Genomic DNA, 24,263 nt, shown 5'->3' with positions numbered 1-24,263 from the left:
CTCCTCTTCACTAAGATCACATGGAAACTTTGCCAGCGTCTACATTTCAGCCTCTTTGTACTCCCTTTATTGAAACCATGAAAGGACACAATATCTCCTGCCAAAAAAAAAACATTTCTGTCGCAGCGCAAGAATGCCCATTAGCTGAGTTCAAAATAATGTTTCACAAATGCTTCCATTCTGCCTCATGTTTTGCTGGGTTTGGGTAGTTCATATAATAATTGATTATAGTGCCTTATCGCTTCATTGAAATGTCTCAAAAGGCTTCACTATAAAGTGTAGCGACTCTATTTTGTAGGTGAACGCAGCAGCAACGTTCCACAAACAGCTGTGAAGTGAGTGATCAATTTTATTTGGGGGATTGTCAGCTAGCACACTGGGAGAAACTCCCTTCCCTTTTCAAATAGTGTCACGGGATCTCTAATGTCCACCTGAACTGGCAGACGGTACCTCGGTTTAATATCTCACCTGAAGGACGGCACCTCTAACAATGCAATGCTCCCTCAGCACTTTATTGGAATATCAGCCTGAATTATGAGCTCAAAGTCTCAACGTGGGGCTTGAGCCCACAACCATCCGACTTCAGGGACGCGAATGCTGCTAGTTAAGCCAGGCTGACATTGTTGAAATGTTCAGTAGCGATGTGCAGGGGCACCATTCAATACACCTCCAAGTGGGTCTATTTTATGACTCACTTCAAACTGTGCTTGAGATCCATGTTTTCTAAACGATTAGAAAGCACTTTGCATCAATAGGAATAATAAATGCAATCCTTAAATTTGATATGGCGACTTTCACGTCGGTATACAGTCTCAAAGCACTGCATGGGATTTACTGATACGTGTAGTGACTGTGTATGTTGGAGTCGAACGCGGAGAGCCAATTTGCGCACAGCAATGTAATGAGTGCAGATCCATGCTTGGACTCAGTATTAAGGGGCGATGGTTAAAACCACCATATAACTATCAACACAGACAGTGTTTGGTTAAAATTCCGAACAGCTTTATACATGTTGCCTTTGGCTCATGTTGGCTGTTAACAGGATTTGCAGGGTGAAGTGCTGAACAGAATTATTTAAACTCTTATTCACCTGCACATCAATTGGTTAAGGACTGCAATGAAAATGTGACAGCACAAACCAAACTAATCAAAAAAAAACATTCGAGAAGACGGTCTTCATCTGTGTGACGGCTAGCACTCTTCCAGGACTGACAATAAACTGCTCTGTAAAACGTTCAGACGCTTTTAAACCTCAATTAGTTGCCGAAATGTTGGCAATTGTCTGCACACTGTTCTTAACACAAGTAAAGATTCCCGAACAGTCGATTAAAAAATAACACAGTAGAGAACGCAAGCAAGTGTTAGAGGGGAGGAGGTTTGGCATTTTACTTACTGATGGTACATGCGTAGCACATCATACAAGTAGTCCTTTTCCGCTTCATTATCAATCAACAAGTCAACCTGAGGAGACACAAATATAGCTGGAATTATTTACAGAAACGGTGCCAGTCGCATGAGATTGAACCGATAGTCAATGCACAGCAGCAGCCAAAGGTGTTCTTCTGTATTGTCAGTCAGCCTCTCCTGCTTTGTTCACCTGCTATCCTTATAACATTTAGCTCAGTCCTCTATGCGGAGTCCTGAAACATCTTGCCACTTCATCACAGACACACAGCCGTGTCAGCTTTAAGCTTACATTTGTTCATGAACAGTATGCTGACAACAAACTGCTGGAGGACAGTGATGTACGCAATCCGATTCTCCAGCACAGACAATTAGGGATGGGGTGGGTGGGGAAGGAAAAAGAGCAATGGTCTGAGAAAGCATTTGGTCGATGAGGTTCCATGTACCTTATGATTGCTGAGCTGTTCAATAAATACTTTCAGGAACCTCCTGGGCCATTCATTTATGTAGCACATTCCTTCTGACCTAGAATCAGTGTACAAAACGGTATTCAATAGTCCAGTGCACCTAATATGAGCAGCAGAGGATGAGCAGCAACCTGCTGCTCAAGGGAGCTGGCTGCTAATAGCTACTATCCCACTTGCTGACAAGAAATTCTTCAAAGCTAGTGTCAATTTACAATGCGCTCGCTCTCACCTAATCCTCTTGTACAGGAGGGAATTTTCTTAGTTCCTTCAACAATTGAGGTTTCCTGATTGAATTCCTCAACTTGACGACCAAAAGCACAGTCAAAGAGGTAGGTCTTGACACAAACCTTAAATGCATGAGGAAGTGAATCACAAGGACTCTGAGATGGAGTTCCAGAGAGTGGGGGCCAAAAGGCTGAAAGATCCCCCTGACAAAGGGGAGCAGACAGTGAGGGGGACATGAAGCAAGCCGGTACCCACTGATATTCAGTGTTACAATTATTACAATTTGGATGTGACCATACTGCGAAAATGAGCGTGGCTTTATTTTAATCGCAAAGAGGAGAACTGGATTTCTAAACTGACGGTAACTTTGTCTTCACAGCAATTACTGTTGTGTTGCGATTGTTTATTTAAGCCACCAAATTTTGTAAAGTCTCCCTCTTTGGACCAGTACATTGGGTAAACATTGTCCTCTTGTTTTGAATAACATCAGGGCATCATTATCTGCTCATTGCAACATCTCAGTACCTCAGGCAATACATTGCTTCCCCCAACACCGCACTGGAGCCTCAGCCTAAACTAGGAGCTAATGTTGGATTTGAACCTTAAATGCTGTGATCTAGAGCCTAGAATGAAACCAACTGAACCAGGAAGACGAAGGCTATTTAACATTCAAATGTTACCCATGACACAGCTGCAGTAATAAATCCACAGACCTGAGTAACTATGCCAGTACAACTCCTGTGTACTAACAGTCTGTGAGATGACAAGTAATAGATTGTTCTGTGTCACCATCCGCACCCTTCCTTCCTGCTCCTGCATCACTGATGCAACTGCCTGCACCACCTCTGAATCTTCTGATTTACAACACCCAATTAATGGTATCACCAGCTGTCACGCTCAAACACCCAACAACATATAACCAGAACAGTCATCAACGGGCTGCTCTTGGTCTGGTCAAAACAACAAATTCCTCGTCTCTTGCTATCTCCTACCGTTGCTATCTTGAACTGTATCCTATACTATGCTGCTGCATCCTAATAACTCTTTCAATGGAACTGGTTTGTTCTCCGGATTTAATCCACCTCCAGAGGCAACCAAGGATGTAAAACAAACTTCAAATCATCAGTCAGCTTTGCTCACGGATTTTATCAGGAATTTGTTCCCCATATTTACTAACTGACTGATCATACTGTGTGTGTATAAATCCATTCTAGTACCATCCAGTCCATGTCTGTACCTGATCTCTAACTCCATCCCCATCAGCTAGAAATGCCATTCAGCCTGAGCCTGTGAGAGGATCTCATCTTAAAATTTAAGGTAGCGCAGAATTGTAGATAATCAATTATAATTTTGAAGACAGCTTTCTAAAATCACAGAATAAGAGGACACAGGTTTGGGTTGCAAAGGGCAACTTATTTCTTTACCCAGAGAGTAATTAACATCTGGAACAGGTTGCCAGGATGAGAGGCCAGGACACATTGTACAATTCACTCTTCATTTGGAAGCTGTTCCCTTTTAAGAACTGAAGAAAACTAGCTTCCAAACTGTGCCCAAACTTTACACTTGAGCACAACATGGTCTTAACAAGTTGAGATTAGGTAGAATTTCAGGCCTCTCATCTGTAAGGTATAAATATTGTTCAATGCTTGGGATAGGTCAGGTCTGCAATGCACAGCGTGAGGAATGCATCATATGTTAGATGTACCACATAGTGAAATGCACCTTAATATCCGTCAGCCCGTTGAACAAACCAATCGGAGTGTGGTCTAAAGTTCCTTTGGCGTTACTAAGAATAAGCAGGGATCAAAGATCAATTGCAAAGCAATAAAGCAAAAGGCTGTGACAATAAAGCAGCAGGGAGTAATTCCTTTTATGCCATACTGCTAGTAGGTTAAAGATTAAACAGTGACGAGGAAGAGAGATTCATTGACAATATACCCCGAGCTGAAGGTATTTCCAATGAGCTTTAAAATATATGCATGGTTGAGTGCTCCTCTCCTCAGGTTCCAAGAGCGCTTTATGTTGCATTGACCTGGCTCCACAAGGGGGCATGTGGATTACAGAACGGCCAGTAAAAGGAGAACGGGTTCCTCTGGACATGTGTCGGGTGCCAGCCAAGAACTGGTGAATGTTGAATTCAATACTGCGTTCTTCATCACTGAAAGTCCCTCTTTCACCTTTATCACACAAGCCAAAAGCACTACACTGGAAATGGCTAGTCCCCCTCTTAACATGAGAGGTTTATAAGCATCCTTCAGCCAAACCTAATTTCTGATTAAATTCCTGTGACCTCCACCCATCCCCATCCTCCCCCTGTGCAAGTCACAAGCTGCTGGAAGAATGGAGCAAAGATGGCAATAATCAATGCTTTACAATGCCAAACATCTGCAGCACAAAATAAAGACTCTTGCTTATTTATAATATGATAAGAATAATCCTTGCATTTGAAATAGTGCTGTTGTCAAAGTACTACACATGATTTTACTGTGAAGTGGAGTGACTTGTTATTTTGTGATCGAATTCAGCAAGCACACAGCAATATCTCACAAACAGCCATGAAGTGAGTAACCAATTTTACGCCAGTGACTATCAGCCAGGGCACACGGAGAAACTCCTTGCTTTTTTTTATTTGTGCTATGGGACCTTTAACGTCTGCCTGAACAGGCACAACTGGGACCTTGATTTAACAGCTTACCCGAAGGACAGCACCACCGAGAAGGCAGTCTACCCCGAGCACTGCATTGGAGGGTCAGCCTGGACTGTGAGCTCACAGTCCCGATGTGGAGCTTGAACCTTCTGACCCAGTGACAAAAATGCTACCTATTGAGCCAGGCTGATGCTGTTTATCTCAAAACCTGTCGAAATGCAAGTGTTGTTATTGTTGCAATTGCTTGGAGTTATTACAACCGAAGCAGAGAGATTTATAGACACATTTATGATGATGCCCGAGCACCAGAGTTTCAGGGTGATGCAGCATAGAGGTGTAATTACGTGAGGCTCACACTATATAAAACACAGTTTTAAGCTGCCCTTTGCTATAATTGTGCCTGATTGATGACAGCACTTCAGCTCAATGTGCCACAGCTCACTGACTCATGCCACAAAGTTATTTTCCAATTAGCTATTTGGTTCCAGATCAAATTTCTTTGCTGTTTAGTGATCTGAAGGGCCAAAACTAATTGTGTTACTAGATAGTGATTTAATAGCAGACTTCTTAACATCTTCATTTATCACAGTTTAAAATAATAATACATAATCCTTGTACTTGATGCAGCTCCTATAACATCACAACATCTCACAGCAATTGTAGCAAAATGTAGTGACTGCATTTTGTAGGAGAATATGGCAGTCAAATTGTTCGTAGTTACTGTCCCACAAATAGCCATGTGAAGGATCAATTTATCTGGGTGATTGTTGACCAAGACACAGAGAGAGAAACTCCCTTTTCTTCTTCAAATAGCATCATGGGATTGTTAACGTCCAACTGAATAGGCACAGATAGGATCTCAGCGGACCGTCTCTGCGACCTAGTAAAATGTTACCAACCTGTCTGCTCCCTCCGCTTGGAGGCACTGCACTGGCCTGTTCCATGTCCCTTTTACTGCCCATTCCACCATTGGTGGTCGGGCCTTCAGCCTTTCTGCCCTGATCCTATGGAACTCCATCCCAAAGCCCCTCCACCCCTCCCTTGTCTCATTTAAGGCCCTTATCAAGACTTCCTCTTTTACAGTCTTCAGTCAATCTCCCACCTCCACCACTTTGCCCTCCAAACCCTTTGACTCCAATCCTCAGCTCGAATGCAAACCCTTTACTGGTCCAGTGGGGATTAAAACCACAACCTTCTGACTCAGAGAAGAAAGCATTTCCAACTATTTATCTAAGCTCACATTTGCCACTTTCCCTCTCATATAAAATGAGAGACCTTGTTACTATGTCCCTATCTGGAATGACACAGGTGGGAGCTGCATGTCACTGCCCAGCAAATGTCCCAATAATGGGCTGTGTTTTTATGAAGTCTGACTCATGACTGGATGAGGTTGGAACGAGCATTGATTTGGATGGATAACCTTACAATGCTAACTCATCTCTACTTGATTAGTATTGAGGTCACTTGCACACAATCTGTAATCATGGAACCAAACCAAACTGAGATTTCCATGCAACCTACATTTGGAGATTTCAGAGAGAAATTGTTTGAATGGAATGTGCACTCTTTCCCTGAAGGGATGCAACCTGCTTACCTAATCCTGGAAAATATTAGGCACAGGTTGGCAGGAGCTAAGGCTTGGGGAATCCAGAGTGTGTGTTGGGGTACTGACCTCCAAATGTAATTTTACAGAGCGGAAACATAATATACAGCTCCCACTGTTTATTGCTGCCCACCAATTGTTCCTGGGAAACAGTTAAAACTATGTGTGTGGACATCGCAAACACTCAGCTTGGGGGATGGTGGAAATGGGAGGGTTTATTGTTAAAGAGGGTGGGGGAGATGAGAGTAAGTCAAAGTGTCAAGGTGAGCTTTGATAATAATCCTTGCATTTGATATAGCGCCTAATCACATCGTAGAGACATGTCAAAGTGCTTCACATGATATACTGTAAAGTGGTTTTGATTGTGTGTTCTGTGGATAAAACACAGCAGTCAGTTTACGCACAGTAAAGTTCCATAAACAGCCATGAAGCAAATGACCAATTTTGTTTGTCGGATTGTTGGCCAGGACACCAGAAGAAACTATCTCCCCCCCCCCCCCCCCCGAATAGTGAAGTGGTGGGAGTTCCAGTGATGGTGGGGCAGATAGGGCAGGGGGCATAGGAAAGGTGAGCGAAGGAAGGAGCTGGGTCGGTAGGGTGCGTACAAAGTGTGGATACTGAGAAACATATTGATTTGAACATGAGTTACAGCCTGGTGTTTAAAAGGTCAGAGCAAAGAAAATTGGAACATAACAAATTGCATTTATACAGCACAATTCATGAGTCGCAAAGTGCTTTACAAAGAGGCTGGCTGAGCAACAGAGAAAGGTTGGGGGGAGAGGAGGGTGACCATAGGAGCGATTGAAGAGGTAGATTTTCATGTGAAACCAAACACAATGCTGTTATTGCTTTGTCATCTTCCTTCTCATCTTAGAAAAACGGGACACAATAATATAAAATTCTTCATTGAAAAATACAGACCACTCACACCTCAGTTACAACGGGCACGGTCCATGGCATCAAAATCAATACCTGCTACACAGCACTCTTCCAAGAACTACGCTGACCTCGTCCAGTGCGTATATAGACAGCCTCTTCTTTGGTAATCCCCAACACTGGTAGCGGATGTTATAATGTTGAGGTGGAATGATGTCAGCCGGCAGAGCGTCACTCCTCCCCACATGGGCTGAGAGAGTGGTCTGCACCTGCCATCGAGCACCTTCTGATACTCACTTGCGCCCAACCACGCACCTGTGTCAATGTGCGCACCTGCGCTCGTCCCACGCACCTGCGCTCGTCCCCCGCACCTGCGCTTGTCCCCCACACCTGCGTCAATCTGCGTACCTGTGCCAATCTGCGCACCTGCGCTCGTTACACACCTGCACTCGTTACACACTTGCGCTCGTTACACACTTGCGCTCGTTACACACCTGCACTGGTTACCCACCTGCACTGGTTACCCACCTGCACTCGTCACTCCACACATCTGAGCCCATTTATACTCGCTTAGAATTCTTAAAGCAAGAACCAAAATCATGAATAATTTTTACTATTATTAAAAAGCCGTAGAAAACCCTGACACAAACCCCTGGGAACCTGCACACACAGAGAGTCAGCGAACCCCCCATCCCCCCCACCACACACGCGCAGAGCCAGGGAACCTCCCCCACACACACATACACACACAGAGCCAGCGAACCCCAACACACACACAGAGAGCCAGTGAACCCCAACACATACAGAGAGCCAATGAACCCCAACACACACACACAGAGCCAGTGAACCCCAACACACACACACACAGAGCCAGTGAACCCCAACACACACACACACACAGAGCCAGTGAACCCCAACACACACACACACAGAGCCAGTGGGACATGTACAGTGAGCATCTAAAACAGATGGGTGCTACTGTATAAGGAAAAAAACACGAAAGCGTAGTTATACAGTGCAATAATCTGTAGGTGTGCAGGCTGTAATATACCAAAAAACACATGGAATCCGCTCCAACCATTAGCATAACGAGCATCAAGTCTGTTTCAGAGCATTTTAAAGTTGTCCTGAATCCACAGTTTAGGAAGTTTCCCAGTTTAAAAGGGACCGACCGACCCCTTTGCTTTTTAGATGCAGCTGATGTTTTTACTGCCTTAAGCTGCAAAGCCTGGCCAACTCCAGGCCAAGCGTCTCTGTTTTGGAGTGTAATGTTACCAGGTTTTATCGCAGGAATCCGCTGTCCTGAGTTTGGGTTCTCGCAGTGAGTGCAACACGCAAAAAAGGACACAGGGATCAGTCAGTCCCAGGGGGTGAGGGAGGACAAGTTACCTGCTATCTCATTGAAGGAGGTTCTGCCAGGGTTGGGGTTGAGAGGTGTGTGTGTGTGTGTTTGGAGTGGGGGCTCTGTGCACTTCTATTGCCTATTGTGGAGTCCTGTAGCTCAGTGGTTAGAGCACTCGCTTTGCAAGTGAGAGACCTGAGTTCAATTCTAGGCAGAGGGCGAAACCTTGGGCAAGTTTCCTTACTCCACACACCTAATAATAATCCCTCCAAAACCAAAAACGATAATAAAAAAATGGGTCATTTTCAATCCACGACTGTTTGCGGGGACACCGCTGTGCGCAATTGGCTGCCGCGTTCGCCCCCAAATATACAGTCAATTCACTTCGCAGTGTATTCGGTGAAGCGCTTCGGGACGTCCTCCCGACGTGAAAAGCGCTATATCAAATGCAAAAGATCATTATTATATTACAGACCCGACCACAGACTCTCTGAAGGGTTAACCTGAGTCAGACTTAAGAGAGAGAGGCGCTTTATTCCGAAGGTCCGGGGGCTCTCTGTGGCACACAGGGAAATTCTAACCCAACGCAACGCCCTTCCCCCCCTCTCTGTGACTTGATCCTTCCCTGTGGAAGGACACGCACTTCCCAACCCCACAACGTCGCGCAAAAAAAATGCGCAACGAAAGAAAGCAACTTTCTGACCGTTCAGAGACAGCGGGGGCTCAAGAGCTCAGTGGGGGGGGGGGGTGGATGGAGTCCCTTACCTTGTGCCTGAATTCTCTGGCCACTTTTTTCTCCATCGCCCCAGCTTTGCTCCAGCGTTGTTTGGTGGAGACCTGAGCTGTTGTTTTCTCCTCTGACCCCCCCCCCACCTTCCCCACACCTCCTCCTCTATGTGTGTGTGTGTGTCTGTGTGTGCGCAGCGCACTCAGTGGCCACTTTGGCACAGCGTCTGAGATAAGCCAACACTGGGCAGCTCAGCTCAGCTCACACTCAGCCCTCTGTCCCCACAGCCAGGGGTGGGGTGGGTGGGTGGGTGGGGGGGGGACTCCTTTACCAAGGAAAACCCTCCCAACACTCCGAGAGACAGGTAGACAGAGGCAGAGGAGTGGGGGGAATAGAGAGAGATAGAGGGGTTTGGGGGGATAGAGAGAACTGGGGGATAATAGAGAGAGGGAGGGAGGGAGGGTTGGGTGGAGGGAGCAGAGAAAGAGGGAGGGGAGAAATAGAGGGGTGGGGAGGTGGGGTTGAAGTGCGTTTTGAACTGTGAGAGGGCACCATAACCGCAATGATAAGACAATAATAATCCTTGCATTTGACAGGGCAACTTATCACGGCTTTGAGACGTCTTAAAAAGCGCTTCACAGAACATTGACTTGACTGTATATTTTCTGGGCGCAAACAAGTTTATTTAGCGCTTTTCGTGCAGGACAGTCCCTTGGAGCACCACAAGACGATTAGCAGGATGCAATCAACAGTGAGCGATGTGTCCCTTGCTGCGTCCATTAGGTACGCAAGGGGGCGAGAGCGTGAATTCAGAAAGCAAACAGACCATGTTCAGTATATCTAACAAAATGCTTGTTCCCATGCGGAGTGGGTAACTGATCACAAGCTTTGGTTGTTAAGTACTACAACCTTGCTGAGCTGCCAAACTTGCCCTGTCCGAGGGCACCTTGCCCACTTGTAATTGGCAATGCCACTCCCCACTTGCTAGAGAAGATGTGTGCCTCCCACAGAACACTGGAACCAGCACAAAAATACCCCACAACTAGCATTGGATGAGACGTTAAACCGAGGTCCTGTCTGCCTATTCAGGTGGATATTAAAGATCCCAAGGCATTATACTCCCCCAAATAACAATAACTCCCCTGGCCAACATTCCCCCAAATAAAATAGGTTCATTCACTTCATGGCTGTTTGTTGGACATTGCTGTATGCAAACTGGCTGCTGTGTATCGCCCACAAAATATAGTCAATCCACTTTACAATACATCCTGTGAAGCACTTTGCGATGCCTGGACGACCTGATAAGGCACTATGTCAAATGCAAGGATTATTATTATTATTATTATTATTATTATCAACTCTTTCAATTTTTGTGGACCAGAATTTTAACCGTCTAATTGTTTCATTTATTTTTACACATAATAATCCAGCTATTCTATATTGTGTCATCCCCTTTTATGTAGAATGTGACCTTTTATTATACACATAGATTACGATATTTAACACAATTTTGCGTGTAATATTACTGACTCAAATTTTCTATGGACTCCGTATCGCCATCTAGTGGAAGAGAGATGTGCATCATGGTCAAGACGACATGTCAGGACTTAGCACAGCATAGCAGATCCCAACAACATCCAGTAGAAACAGAAACATACACATTTACCTTGAATATAATACACTAGAAAAAGTGAACTGTTAATATATCTGAGAAAACGAACTGCTTAATTACTATTCACAGAAGATGTTTACATTCACTAGACAGGAGACGACTGTCCAGGAGACTTGTATCTCAGAAGCATAGGATGGATTCTGATCTGGTGCCTGAGTTAAAGGAATAATGTATATCATCAGATCTGCTCCTTCTTCCTTTTGGAGCTTAACATACACAAGCCGTGTATACAGAACAGCGTTATTTACAGACTTCAGGTGAGACATTAAACAGAGATCCTATCTACTGGATGTTAAAGATCTCACGGCACTACTTGAAAAAAGAAATGAATTTTTTTCCTGGAATCCTGGCCATCAGTCCCCCAGATAAAATTGGTCACTCACTTCACTGCTCCTTATGGGACATCACTATTTGTAAACTGGCTGCTGGGTTTGAACTTCAAATAGGAGTCAATACACAGGGAGAAACTCACTTATTTTTTTGAATAATGCCATAGTGCCTCCTCTCATCACAAATTGATGCTGTTTCTTAAATAAGTCTAGCATCCTGGCCTTAGTCATTGTTCCATCCCGTTCCAGTCATTAATATAATAATCCTTGTTTTTGGTGTAGCGTCTTATCATGTCGGAAGGACATCTCAAAGTGCTTCACAGGATTTTACTATGAAAATGGAGTCACTGTGTACCTGTAGGGAAACCTGGCAGCATAATTACACATAGCAACGGCCACAAACAGCCATAAACGAATAGCCAATTTTATTTGGAGGATTGTTGCCCAGAGGCGATAAGGACTTCACTGCAGGATTCATGCAACATCTGAATGTGGGACCTGGCAGCAACCCCCCTGGCGACACCACCACCAAACCGACTCCTTCTCAGCCCCTTCCTTCCCTGCTGTGAGGGCACACCTTCAGAACCAGCACCTCCTGAGTCCCTTTCCCTCAGTGTTTTCTCTGACACAATACAAACACGCTCAACTACGGCAAACAAAGAGATTTATGTGATTAATAGATTATACGATTAATAGATTCATGATTGATAGATCAAGCGCTCCGAGACCCCGTCCAGCTTAAAGGTTACTACGTAAATGCAAGTTGTTGTTGTAATAGATGAAAGAGTGGGTTTAGATCAACCTGTAATGTATTTTTACCCACAAAAATACAGTCAATTCACTTTACAGTATATTCTGTGAAGCACTTTGAGACGGCTCGAAGAAGTGATAAGGTGCAATATCAAATGCAGGGATTATTATTAGTATTATTATTAATTCCCCTTCCAGTTTACAAAGATTATTCAATTTATCCGGTTTATTCAATCGAATAAAGCATTTGCAATGCAGTACTGTACAGGTCACCTGAGAACTTTCACAACGGGAATAATTTAAGTTATTAAAATATTTCACGGTCTAAAAGTGTGCACCGCGGTGTATTAATCATTCGGATGATTTAAATGAAATCATTCGAGGAGAGAACATCCCCACCAAGAGCAACGTGGAACTTCTACCTGGTGAACGGAAGATTCGTTTGCAGCTAAAAAAAAAGAAAATCAAAGTTTGCGAAGCGAAACAAGTCGAGAAGTTGGTGGGGGAAAAAATATCAGATTGTCGATGAAAAGTGTTGCACTGAATTCGTTGCATTTAATGTGCAAACTCAATAACTATGGAAGAAGGAGGAGGAGGAGGAGAGATGATGGAGGAGGGAGGGAGGGAGGGAGGGAGGTGTGTGTGTGAGCAATATAGTTTATCAAATCTTTTAACGAATACTCATCGAAATCTGGATTTATATTGCGGTGTTGGTTTGCACACGAAACGCCGGGGTGGGATTTGCATACGCTTTCGCTCTTAACCCGCAGCTTGTGGTGTTGGTGGTGGTGGGTGGGGGGGGAGGAGGACGCAAAGGAGAGGGGAAGGTGAGCTATCGCTATCGCTGGCGCTAGTTATCGAAACGTCGTAATATCTCGAATCATGCGCAGGTGAAAAAAAAAGAAGAGGGTCGCGATCCCCCCGCTCTCTGGGTGACAGCAGAAGGAAGCACCCATGGGTGTCCCCACTCGTCGCAGAATCGACCTCAATTTCTATTCGATGTGCTGTTGTGCGCTTGTTTCGGCGTCTCAAGGTAAGGCGACTTTCCACGCGAGGCAATGCGCCTTTCGCTAACCTTATCGAATCGAATACGGCGCCTGCGGGAAAAAAGACGTTGCTTCGACGCACTTTATTTCTGGTGGGTGGGGGGGGGGGGGGGGGTGTGGGGGTGAAAGGGGGAAAAAAAAAGTTTATTAAAAATATTTTTGGAGCAGTTCAGGAACTTTAATTCGCGTCTTTGTTAATCCCTCCACTCGAACCCCTCTAATGGTTTCAATCCAATGTTCCGGATTCACAGCAAAAGCAAAAAAACGTTGTTTGGGGTCTCGCAGTCTGTGTTGAATTACGAATGCGAATTTTTTTTTTTTTTTTTTTTTTTTGGGGGGAGTTTTAAAATTTTGCGCGAGTCCGCAAAGTGATGGGACATTCATTCACTCGTTGGAAACGCGACCTCCGATTAACGTGCGGTTTCCCTTTTAGTGTTGGTGGTCTGGAGCTCAGGAGGCGATCACAGTCCGGACAGGTGGGCGAACAACTCTTGTTGCTTTTTTAAAAAAAAAGGGATAAGAATAGGGATTTTTTTCTTTTTCTTTTCTTGGTAGGGTTTGCGGCTTTCTTTCAGGAACCGTCTGAAATGGACCGTAGAAATTCCGGTTGAAATGCCAGGGTTTGGCCGAGGTTCCGTGGAATAACATTTTCGATTTTAATTTTAAGATCTTAATTTAACGCTCATAAGTTTTGCGTTTGATTTGGACGCCTTATCGGCGTCGTCGAGACGTCTGCAAGGTCTTCGCAGGGTGGATGGACTGTATCTTTCGGCGAAACAAGGCAGCCAATTGCGCGCAGCAGTTTTTATATTAAACGGTTACAAAGTGTTTTTTCTGTGAATGTTAAAGTGTACGATTGAGCGGAGGGACCTGCGGTGTTGATCCTTTTGCCGCTAGTTTAGTCATGTAGCGCCATGAGTTACCAACGAAGGTGCTTATTACCTGCACACAACAAACCCACCCTTGTTCTCTCACCAGAACAAATGCCAGTGGAATAAGGCAGAAAGGAGATACAAGCTTCCAGGTAGGAAGGAGCCTCTGTGTAACCGTTAGACCTCTCTGCAAAATGCAATGTGCCGGGCGACGCTGCTCTAGGAAAGTAAGAGCTTAACAAACAAAAGGAGGCTTTGAGATTTAAGCGAGCGCAGCTTCCTTCCACCTGCATCAGGCGATTCACGTTTAAGTTCGCCACTTGATTTTGCAAGTCTTTGCGAGCGGAAGGTGCAAGAATGCGCCCACATAGTTGGGCGATAATCGCCAGCTCTCTGCTTCACATCCTCACTTGGTCCCTTGTTCTCGCTGTGCTCGGCAAATTCGCCTCGGCATCGTGCTCCGCCGTTGTCAAGTGCTCCAGGACACTACCTTGCGTGAGGGGCAGTTGCTTTTGTTGTTGAATTAAAAGGGGGAAATCAAAACAATTGAATACCAACAGCAACAAATCACATTTATATACTGTAGTGCCTTTATGTCGAGATGACGTCCCAAGGTGCTGAAATGCACCATTGTGGTGTCTTTACCCTCTACTGTTATTGCAATCCTTTTGGAATCCTTTACAAAATTCTTTTTAACAGAATAATAATAATAATCCTTGCATTTGATATAGTGCCTTATCACGTCTTCGAGACGTCTCAAAACGTTTCACAGAGTACATTGTCGAGGGAACTGACTGTATATTTTGTGGGCAAACCGAAGCAGCCAGTGTCCCACAAACAGTCAATATATTTAAATATAAATATAAAATTTAAAGAGAGCTCAACAACCGCAGCAGACAAGCTCCTGCTGCCTGACATGGGCGTGCAAATGCACAGCTCACCTTGAGACAGGCTTTTCCCATCATAATGTGGCATTGACTCACATTACAGAGCTCCCAGCAACATTTAATAAACTGAGAGGGATGCAGACCCACGGCTCTGCTGCACTTGTGAGCGCTCGACCCCATCGCCAACCTGTTAGAGGCTGCTTTTGAGCTTCAGGAAATCAGTAACTTGTCAGCAATAAGAAGGAAGAAAATTCCTTATCGAAATGATGGCCGGGCAGTGAGTGAGAGGCTGAGATTTGTGTTGTAAACTGAAGGCATCAGCCTAACAGTAATATAACATCTTATCATGCGTGAAAGATACACCAGATTGTTTTCAAATTGGAGCGACATGAAATCTACATGTGAATCATTCAAATTTTAATTAAATTACATTTCAATTTCATTTGAATTAAATGTAATTAATTCGCTTTTAATTTTAATTCACTAGATGGATTCCCGTTTATGGGTTTATTATTTTTAAAAAAAAAACAAGTATTGTTTTAGCTGTTGTTGATTTAGGAATGTCATGAATATTTGTTTTGTTACTTGAGCTTTCATACTGCCTCAAATCTCTTTTGAAACCTTCTTGACAAAAATATTATTTAGGTCTTTGGAATCACGGCTGTTCCGACCTCCCTCTTTGCAACTTCATCTGTTGTGCGGAGATCAGCACCATCCTTACGAGCATTGCCGAGTAAGTGAGGACCAACACGATTTTCATTGTGCGCCTTAGCACGAGACAAAATGATTGAACTCTAATACAAATACAACAAAGTTCATTAATGATGATGATGATAATAATAATAATCCTTGCATTTGATATAGATCCTTATCATGTCGTCGTGATATCTCAAAGCACTTCACAGAATGTACTGTAAAATGGAGTGACTGTGTATTTTGTGGGCGCTTATTATGTTTCTGTTTATACAGCACCTTTCAGAGCTACGTTATATTCAAACCCATGAAGGTTCAGGCATGACAATTAAATGAAAAATACATTCAGTATGTTCAGAAATGCTCTTAATAATAATATTAAGAGGTTGCATGTATACATCGCCCTTCATGCAGGATAGCATCTCAGAGAGCTTAACAGTGGCAGAACTTGGCATCGAGCCAGGTGAGGTGGGAGGTGACTGTAAGCATGGATGAAGCAAAAGGTCTTTAGGCGTGATCTGAAAATGGGGAAGGAAGGAGCAAGATGGAAGGATTGAGAGGGAGAGAATGTTCCAGAGTTTTGGGGCGTAGTGGTTGAAAGCATGGCCACCGATGGTGGAAAGGAGGGGACGAGGGAAATGCAGGAGACCGGAGCCAAAAACTAGGGAACTACAGTTTAGTCATGTGATGTTAAACAGAATAATTTTCCCTTTGTGTTTGCGGGATGACAGTGTGACTGAGCTTCCCCTGTAATCAGTCACAATCTCAAAGCACCTCCTGTGGGAACCGAATCACCTCTACCCCATAGGAAGTAGCTCAAGGCTCAATGAGCCTGAATATGAAGCACTTGCTGGGAGAATGAAACCTCAGCCAATTTGCGTCAACAGAGTATTCTGCAGTATGCTCACACAACAAATGCAGTGCTATACAGAGCCTGTGGTTTGTGTCTTAAACAAACTTCCTTTTTGCAAAGATCAGCTCAACGATCAATAATATTTTCTTCAGCATGTTGCCATGAATCATGGGGACAAGGGAGGGAAGGGAATAAGGCGTTAGAGACAATAGGAAGTGTACTAGCCCGTTTGGAGTGGGTTCACATCATGCTCCACTGTACTTTTGGTCCGACTTCAGTGAACATAAATCTCTAACATTGTATATTGTCTTCCTGTAACCAGGTGATTGCAACTAGAGCATGTTAAACTCTGCCCACGAGGAAGCTTTAAGCTACCGTTCTCTGCAACACTTTCCCGAAATCTCTTCTTCTCACACCTGCTGTCTCTGTTTTTAAGACTCTTATAATAATCCTTGCATTTGATATACCACCTTATCACATTGTTGAGATGTCTCAAAGTGCGTTGCAGAATGTACTGTAAAGTGAATTGACTTTTTGGGGCAAAATACGGAAGCTAATTGCGCAGAGCAGTGTCTGACAAACAGTCATGGCCTGAGTGACGACAGGTTTTAAATTTTTTTTGAGTCTTCTTAAAAAAACTTAACTCTTTCAGCCTGCCTTTAGTCAACACTATTTTCCACCTATCTCAGATTTCTCCTCTGTCTTCAAACGATTTTATTGTACTGTATAATGATTTTGTATGGCAGACAATTTGCCCACAGCAATGTCCAGCAAATAGCCACGAAGTGAATGATCAGTTTTCATCTATGGGATTGTTGGCCTGGAAACTGGGAGAAATTCCCTTCTCTTTTTCCAATGATGCCATGCCATCCACTCGAACAGGCAGACGGGTCCTTGATTTAACGTCTAATCATGCTGTTCTCTCCAAGAACTTATGCACTATATGATTTCAAAGATTCAACGTGGGGCTTGGACCCACAAAGTAAATCTTAAACAAATGACATTCTTACATTTTGTTATGATTTGTAAGCCTTGATAAGAACTGCAGAAAAGCGAAATATGTAACAATTATCCCCAGTGAAATCCTGGAGTAAATGTGATGTGTTGTTTTATAGAGCTCTGTTCACCTCCGTGTCTCAATGGAGGGGTTTGTGTAAACAGGGGGAAGTGCGACTGCAGAGAATCAGGAGCAAATGGAACGCGGTGTCAAACAGGTAACGATCGCACTAAATGGAAATTGCAATGGTGTTTTTTTAATATAAAAACTAATATAGCTTTATATAGTAACTTTGTAAATATAAGGGGTACTTGACCAAAAATCATTTTTGAAAATGAATTGGTTTCAGAAATATTTAAATCCTTTTCCCACTTAAAACTGAGACCTTTTAATGAATGTTACAACTGTTAAAATGTTACTGAATCAAATAGACATGTTGTGCCCCAGGATATTTTAGCGTTAAGGCAATATATTTAACCAAAAGTATTGTTGAAACCTGTCTCTTTTGACAGTTCATTCTCCAGTATCCACACATTAGAAGAGAGCGGTTCATTTGAGTTTGAAAATGGATGGATATGTATGAAAATGGGAAGTTTTTTTTAGATGAAGTGGAAATGAATGAATGTCAATTGGTTTTATCCATTGGAAATGAATACAAGAGTATCTGAGAAGAGATTTGTCCTTAGAATTCTATACCATAAGTGAGGAGGCATAGGCTTGCTTCATTGGGGTGATGCAGTATGAGAGCGAATGGGAATGGTTTGGGATACAGCTTCACCTGGATCTAGATTAACATGACATTTTAGGGTCCAGAATGTGGCAAATTCTTAAATAATCTTGAAGCTGGTTTTGTGTAGGTTTCTTTTAAGAAGAAAATTAGATTCCAAGTTGAAATTGGCTTGCATTTGATATAATGCCTTGTAGTGTTTTTGAGATGTCTCAAAGCACTTCACAGGATTTACTTGTGCACTTGTAGGTGAACAGGCAGACAGTCAATTTGCATGTGGCAATATCCTCCAAACGTTAGTAAGACATGTTAGTAAGACTTGAATTCACCAATTTGCCAAATTCTAGACACACTGAAATGTTACATCAATAATAGTACATCTAGACCCAGCTGGAATTTAACCTCATCAATCTTTGACTCACTGGGTGTTTAACCAGAGTAACTGTAAATCACAGATAAAATAAATGACTAACTCAAAGAAATGCAACAAAATCTTCATTACTTGGGGGGGTTGAAAAATGGATTTGATACACTTTCTGAAAGATATTTGCAATTTTTCTTTCAGTTCCCAATGTAGGCTACAACCGTGATTTAATCTGTCGGACTTGGGGTCAGTATAACTACGAGACTTTTGATGGTCTTTACTATTACTACCCTGGAAACTGCACCTACACACTTGTAAGGGAATGCCAGCAAAGTGAGCACAGCTTTTTAATACAGGTAAGGGGTAGAGCGAGATGCCTGTGGTGAACTGGCTATTAGTTCTACTACACTAACACCAAGTATTTCCACCCTGATTATATTCAGGAAACTATTTATACGTGAAAGCGATGTACCTGTTTTGGGGTTTTATTTTCAAGGTGTGTTTAGTTTCACTCTCTATTTTGGTTTCTCTGTACCATGCTTGATCGCTGGACAAGAGCCACAAATAGACATCCAATGTCAATCCGTAACTAGTTACTAAGAGGCTTGAGAGAGCCCACCCACCCTCGATTATTTTCTCCATTATGTGCCCACGTCCTGAAGATCGGAAATGTTCCATGAAAATCATAGGCCCAGCCCTGCCTCCAACTCCTCTCAGGCACAACTTGCTTCACCACAGATCGTAAAACTAGTTGGGATGAAGCAGGCTCTTCGGCCCATCTAATCTCAACGCTCCAGAATAACCACCTTACTGTTTTCCCACCACTGCTTTTTAGATGAGTCCATTCTCCTGACCTCAATCAAACCTTACTGGCAACCTGTTTCAGACATTAATTACCCTCTGGGTAAAGGAAACACTGGTGAAAGATAGCTAGGGGTAGTAGACTCATTGCTCGCTGTATCAAAACAATGTGATTGTGTAATAAACAAGAAACAGATGTTTGATTACATTGCCAAATCAGTTGAGTTCAGATCCCCCAAAGTCCCATTCAGGCTATGTAGTGCTCTGCGTGTAGAAAACTGCAATCTTTCTGGCCAACAAGACATAAGGGATAAAGCGTGCCTTTCAGTGGGAGGTGGTCTCAAAGTGTTTCACAGAATTTACTGTAAAGTGAAGTGACTATTTTGGAGGCAAATTGTCTTCAATAAAGTGAACTGTAGGCTAGCAAGGGAGGTGGCACAAGGCAGAGTTTCCAGAACAATCAAGGAGGAGATAGTTAGCTATTTGATGAAGTAATCATATAAGGGGTACATTGTCTGACAAACACACCTCTGTCCACAAAGGGAAATGTTCTCCAGTAAAACATAGCGGTCCCACTCCCTAGTGATTATTCAGAGCAATGACCGTTTGCCTGAACATAAGGCATTTTGTTGTATTCGAATGGTTTCATTATGAAATCAACAGGGTGAGACTCAATTGACTTGCGTCATTTAATCCCTTGGCAATAAAAGAAAAACTTCATTTCCTTTCTCCTGAACCTGACATGCACTTGGGTTTCCAAAAGGTAGTGAAGAGTGACGGATATTTGTGTCTGTTCTCCCTTGCCGTAAAACTGAGCAAAAATTATTTGCAAAACAAGACCCTTGAAGCATGTCTTGTGGCTTTTCTTTCGCAGATACACAATGACCCAGCCTGCAAATCGTCGTCCTATTCTTGCCAACGATCGGTCAGTTTATACTTTCCCTATGAGGGTGAAATTCTTCTGCAAAACTACCAAGTCATCCATGATGGTCAGAGGTGATTACTTCCACTTTGACAACAAATTGTTCTGGTTAATTAGATGTCAGCTTGACTCAGTTTGTAGCATTCTTGCCTCAGAGTCAGAAGGTTTGTGGGATCAAGTCCAATGTTGGGACTTTGATCTCACATCCCAACACTCCAGTGCAGTGCTGTGAGTGCACTGGATTGTCAAGAGCTACTGTCCTTTGGATGAGACGTTAAACAAGGTCACATCTATCTGTTCAGGTGGACGTTAAAGATCCCATGGTTTGAGTTGAAAGGAGAAGCAAGTTTCTGCTGGTCTCCGGGCCAACATCCCATAGATAAAAATGGCCATGATTATTTGTTGTACATTGCTGTCCAAATCGACTGCTGTATTCACCTGTGAATATACAGTCGCTACAATTTAAAGAAATTTTCTGAAGCGCTTTGAGATGTCGGAAAATTATAGGCTCTACATCAAGTCCAAAGTTTATTTTGTTAGTACATATTGTTGCAATTGTAAAGCAGTGTGCATCGTGAGGGGTATGATTCTTACTTTGATCTTAGGTTTGGATGAATTATGTAAAGGGAGATAGAGCTAATGCGGAAGTAAGTGTATTAATAGGAAGGGAGGAAAGGCAGAGATTAAAATATCTACCATGATTGAATAAAAGGGTGGAATAGGGCTGATGGGCTGAAAAGCCAACTCCTATTCCTAAATGTCCTTGATAAGTCTGAAAGTTCTGATCTGACTCCCCCCAGTGTTCAGCTACCTTTCGAAAGAGGAAATGTGAAGTTTGAGAAGATAGCTGGATACATACTAGCCACACAGCACCGGGAATTTTCGCTCGCATGGGACGGCACTTCGGGGGTGTATATAAAGATGACCCCAGAATACGCTGGAAGAACATGTGGGTTGTGTGGTAATTTCAATGGAGATATGCAAGACGACCTGTACACCAGCTATGGTAAGTGCAGGATGCAAAGTCACCACAATAAAAACAGTGAACACAGTTTCTGTATATTGAATTTGATATTGTAGCTTCTCATAGCTTATGGGTATATAGGTGCCAGCCTGGCTCAGTTAGTAGCACTCTTGCTGCTGAGTCAGAGGTTTGTGGGTTTAGGTCCCACATTGAGGACTTTGAACCTGCAGCCTATAATAATAATAATCCTTGCATTTGATATAGCGCTTTTCACGTCAGAAGGACGTCCCAAAGCGCTTCACAGAACACACTGTAAAGTGAATTGACTGTATATTTGTGGGCGAACGCGGCAGCCAATTGCGCACAACAATGTCCCACAAACAGTCATGGATTGAAAATGACCAATTTATTATTGATTTTGGTTTTGGAGGGATTATTATTAGGCGTGTGGAGTAAGGAGGTCCTTCAGGAGAGATGTTAAGCTGAGGTCCTGTCTGTGTCTATTCAGGTGGACATTAAAGATTACATACGACTATTCAAAGAGAGAAGGAAGTTCCTCCCAGTGTCCTGACCAAAATTGGTCATTCACTTCAGGCTGTTTATGGGACATGGCTGTGTGTAAATTGGCGCCTGCATTTGTCTACAAAATAGTCACTACGCTTTATAGAAAATATTATGAAGCTCTTTGAAGTGTTTGCAGTGTCCTGTAGCTTAGTGGTTAGAGTACTCGCCTTGCAAGCAAGATGATCTATGTTCAATTCCCAGGCAAGGTGAAATGTTGGGCAAGTTTCCTCACTCCACACACCTCTGTTTACCTAGCAGTAAGTAGTAACTGTTTTTTAGTTTATTGGCGGATTGCTTTTCTGGGGGTAATAATACCCCAAAACAAAATAAATAATTTGGTCACTCATTCCATGACTGTTAGTGGGATACAGCTCTGTGCAATTGGCTGCGCATTTCACTCTTAAAATATACAGTCAATTCACTTTACAGTATATTCTGTGAAGCGCTTTGAGACATCTCATAGATTATTGTAGGATTATTATTATTTGTTGTCAGACTTTAAGATATAGAATAATGCCCACAAGGACTAATTTTGAACGTCCGTCATCCAACATGACTGAATTCTTTTTCAGGTATATTAACAGACAAAATTGCTATCTTTGGAAACAGCTGGATGGAGAACAGTCCGGGCCAGAAATCTTGTCATATCACCCCCATCAACTATTCACCGCCTTGTTCTGAACAGAACCCCCAAATAATCAAGGTGGGTCAATTTAATTTACAACCCTTTTCGTTTACTGTTGTGTGTGGAGCATTGCCGTGTTAATCTGAAGGTAATTCCAGATATATCAGTGTAAGTTGTTTTCATGTATTTTTGTTTGACAACAAGAGCACTGAATGGTTTTCAACCTTCTGCAGAATCTAAGGAACATCTGTGCAATACTTCTTGGGGATCCATTCACCCGCTGCCATCATTATGTCAGCCCTTATCCATTTGTGGCCAGCTGTTTGAATGACCTCTGCATGTGAGTATGGGGACTTAAGAGACATACTAAACTAGCAAAAATAACTCAGACACTATTTGAGGAGCTGCTGGATTTCATTCCAAGATTCTAATCCCACTCTGAACGGCTCCCAAGTCTGCAGTTGCAATTGACCTTTGGGGCATCAATCTTGTGGCCGGTTGATGAACAACTGCATTTTCATGGGATATATGTCTGTGGCCTGGACTTTGTCTTTTGACAGGACACATGGATTACATTGATTTGGTTTGTGGGAGAGAAGTTGGGAGACAAACATTTGGGTTTTAAGTCTAAAACCAATTCATGACTATCCGGGTGGGGGGCAGGAGGGGTTAAGCAGAGTTTCCTTGGAGCTGAATGCGTAAGGTAGTCCTCGCTGGACAAGCAGCGAGTGGCTTCCCAGTGGTCTCAATAGCCATTTTTATTTGGTTTTAGTTGATTAATTTTAGCACTATCCCAGTGCGCACTCAAGGATCCCCGAAGCCTTGATTTTTGCTAACCTGTTTCCAATAGTCTCTAGAAATAGGCAAGCTGTGTGCACTCCTCCAGGTAGAGAGAGTGAGCAATCCAATTGCAGGTGAGATACATGTGTGGAATTCGTAGTCTGGTTTGGATACTCTTAAGATTGGTTTCTGAATGTGTCAGACACCCGACTAACTCAAAAAAAAGTTCCCTGAAAGACATATGGGTCTTGTTGGAACTACTAAACATTTCAGACATGAGTTGGCGATTACTCCATCGACTTGCTCATCCATTTAATCATCCAAGAAATAATTAAAAGTTAAGTCCTTAAAGAGTTAAAGCTGATTTTAAAATATTAAGGAACACCAAAAAAGTTACATCAACCCAGCAAAATAATAACACAAAACTCTCCTATATAAGAAATCCTTAAATCTAATGTTGATGTGAAAGAAAAAACAGTTCTGATGAAGTGCTCAACCCATATTCCTTGTTCTTGTGCTGACTGAACAATGGTGGGCTCAGATTATCAATTAGACCAAATTGTTGCAGACAAAGGCTGAGATGAATCTCAGGGATGGGGTAATCGTTCTGTAAGGCTCCCTTTCTTTTTTTTCTGTCAGGTTTGGGGCTGATGATGCAACGCTATGTGGAGTGCTGACAGAGTATGCAAGGTCCTGCGCTCAGGCTGATCACCCACTGCATGAATGGAGGAAGCTCTTCAGCCACTGCGGTAAGAGGCAATGGCAAGGCATCAGCACTAGATGCTAACTCACTGTTAAAACGTAGGAAACCTTTTCAGTCAATGGGAAATGCATCAGCAGTTCTCTTTAAGAAGCCACGAGATTGTCTGTTGTGAGAAAGCAAGTGATTTATACTGATGCAGTAAAAATAATCCTTGCATTTGATATAGAGTTTTTCACACTGTGAGAACGTCACAAAGCTCGGCACAGGATTTATTGTAGCGACTGTGGATTGTGGGCAGATGCAAACACGAACACTGGTTAGGGCACAGCAGCCCAGGACACCAGGGGAAACTCCCATTTCTTTTTGAATAACGCCACCGCATCTTTAATGTACACCTGAACAGCCAGATGTGACCTCAGTTTA

The 24,263-nt window shown here is 43.1% G+C and overlaps 2 protein-coding genes and 1 long non-coding RNA gene across 4 annotated transcripts in view; 2 read left to right on the top strand and 1 right to left on the bottom strand.

The window, feature by feature from the left end:
• Positions 1 to 9,432, bottom strand: part of ush1c (Usher syndrome 1C) — a 66,282-nt gene extending 56,850 nt beyond the window's left edge. For both annotated transcript variants that reach the window (XM_007887492.2, XM_042341505.1), the window contains exons 1-2: positions 9,330 to 9,432; positions 1,394 to 1,461 (exon numbers count right to left, since the gene is read on the bottom strand). In XM_007887492.2, the coding sequence (XP_007885683.1) occupies positions 1,394 to 1,461; positions 9,330 to 9,365 (104 nt within the window). In that variant the 5' untranslated portion in view covers positions 9,366 to 9,432. The remainder of the gene's footprint in view (positions 1 to 1,393; positions 1,462 to 9,329) is intronic.
• Positions 9,433 to 13,040: 3,608 nt separating this feature from the next.
• On the top strand, positions 13,041 to 15,549 carry LOC103174888. The gene is made up of 4 exons (XR_487404.1): positions 13,041 to 13,075; positions 13,522 to 13,564; positions 14,067 to 14,112; positions 15,493 to 15,549. It is a non-coding gene; the product is annotated as an uncharacterized LOC103174888 (long non-coding RNA).
• A 2,416-nt stretch (positions 15,550 to 17,965) lies between these two features.
• The window catches only part of otog (otogelin), a 64,338-nt gene continuing 58,040 nt past the window's right edge, over positions 17,966 to 24,263 (top strand). Inside the window, exons 1-7 of the mRNA XM_042341569.1 lie at positions 17,966 to 18,050; positions 18,683 to 18,837; positions 20,157 to 20,278; positions 21,005 to 21,210; positions 22,305 to 22,435; positions 22,591 to 22,697; positions 23,777 to 23,886. Coding sequence (XP_042197503.1) covers positions 17,966 to 18,050; positions 18,683 to 18,837; positions 20,157 to 20,278; positions 21,005 to 21,210; positions 22,305 to 22,435; positions 22,591 to 22,697; positions 23,777 to 23,886 — 916 coding nt within the window. The remainder of the gene's footprint in view (positions 18,051 to 18,682; positions 18,838 to 20,156; positions 20,279 to 21,004; positions 21,211 to 22,304; positions 22,436 to 22,590; positions 22,698 to 23,776; positions 23,887 to 24,263) is intronic.

The sequence above is a fragment of the Callorhinchus milii genome, unplaced genomic scaffold (genome assembly GCF_018977255.1).
Source record: "Callorhinchus milii isolate IMCB2004 unplaced genomic scaffold, IMCB_Cmil_1.0 Scaffold17, whole genome shotgun sequence".
Lineage (NCBI taxonomy): Eukaryota > Metazoa > Chordata > Chondrichthyes > Chimaeriformes > Callorhinchidae > Callorhinchus > Callorhinchus milii.
This window is presented reverse-complemented; position numbering and strand designations above follow the sequence as displayed.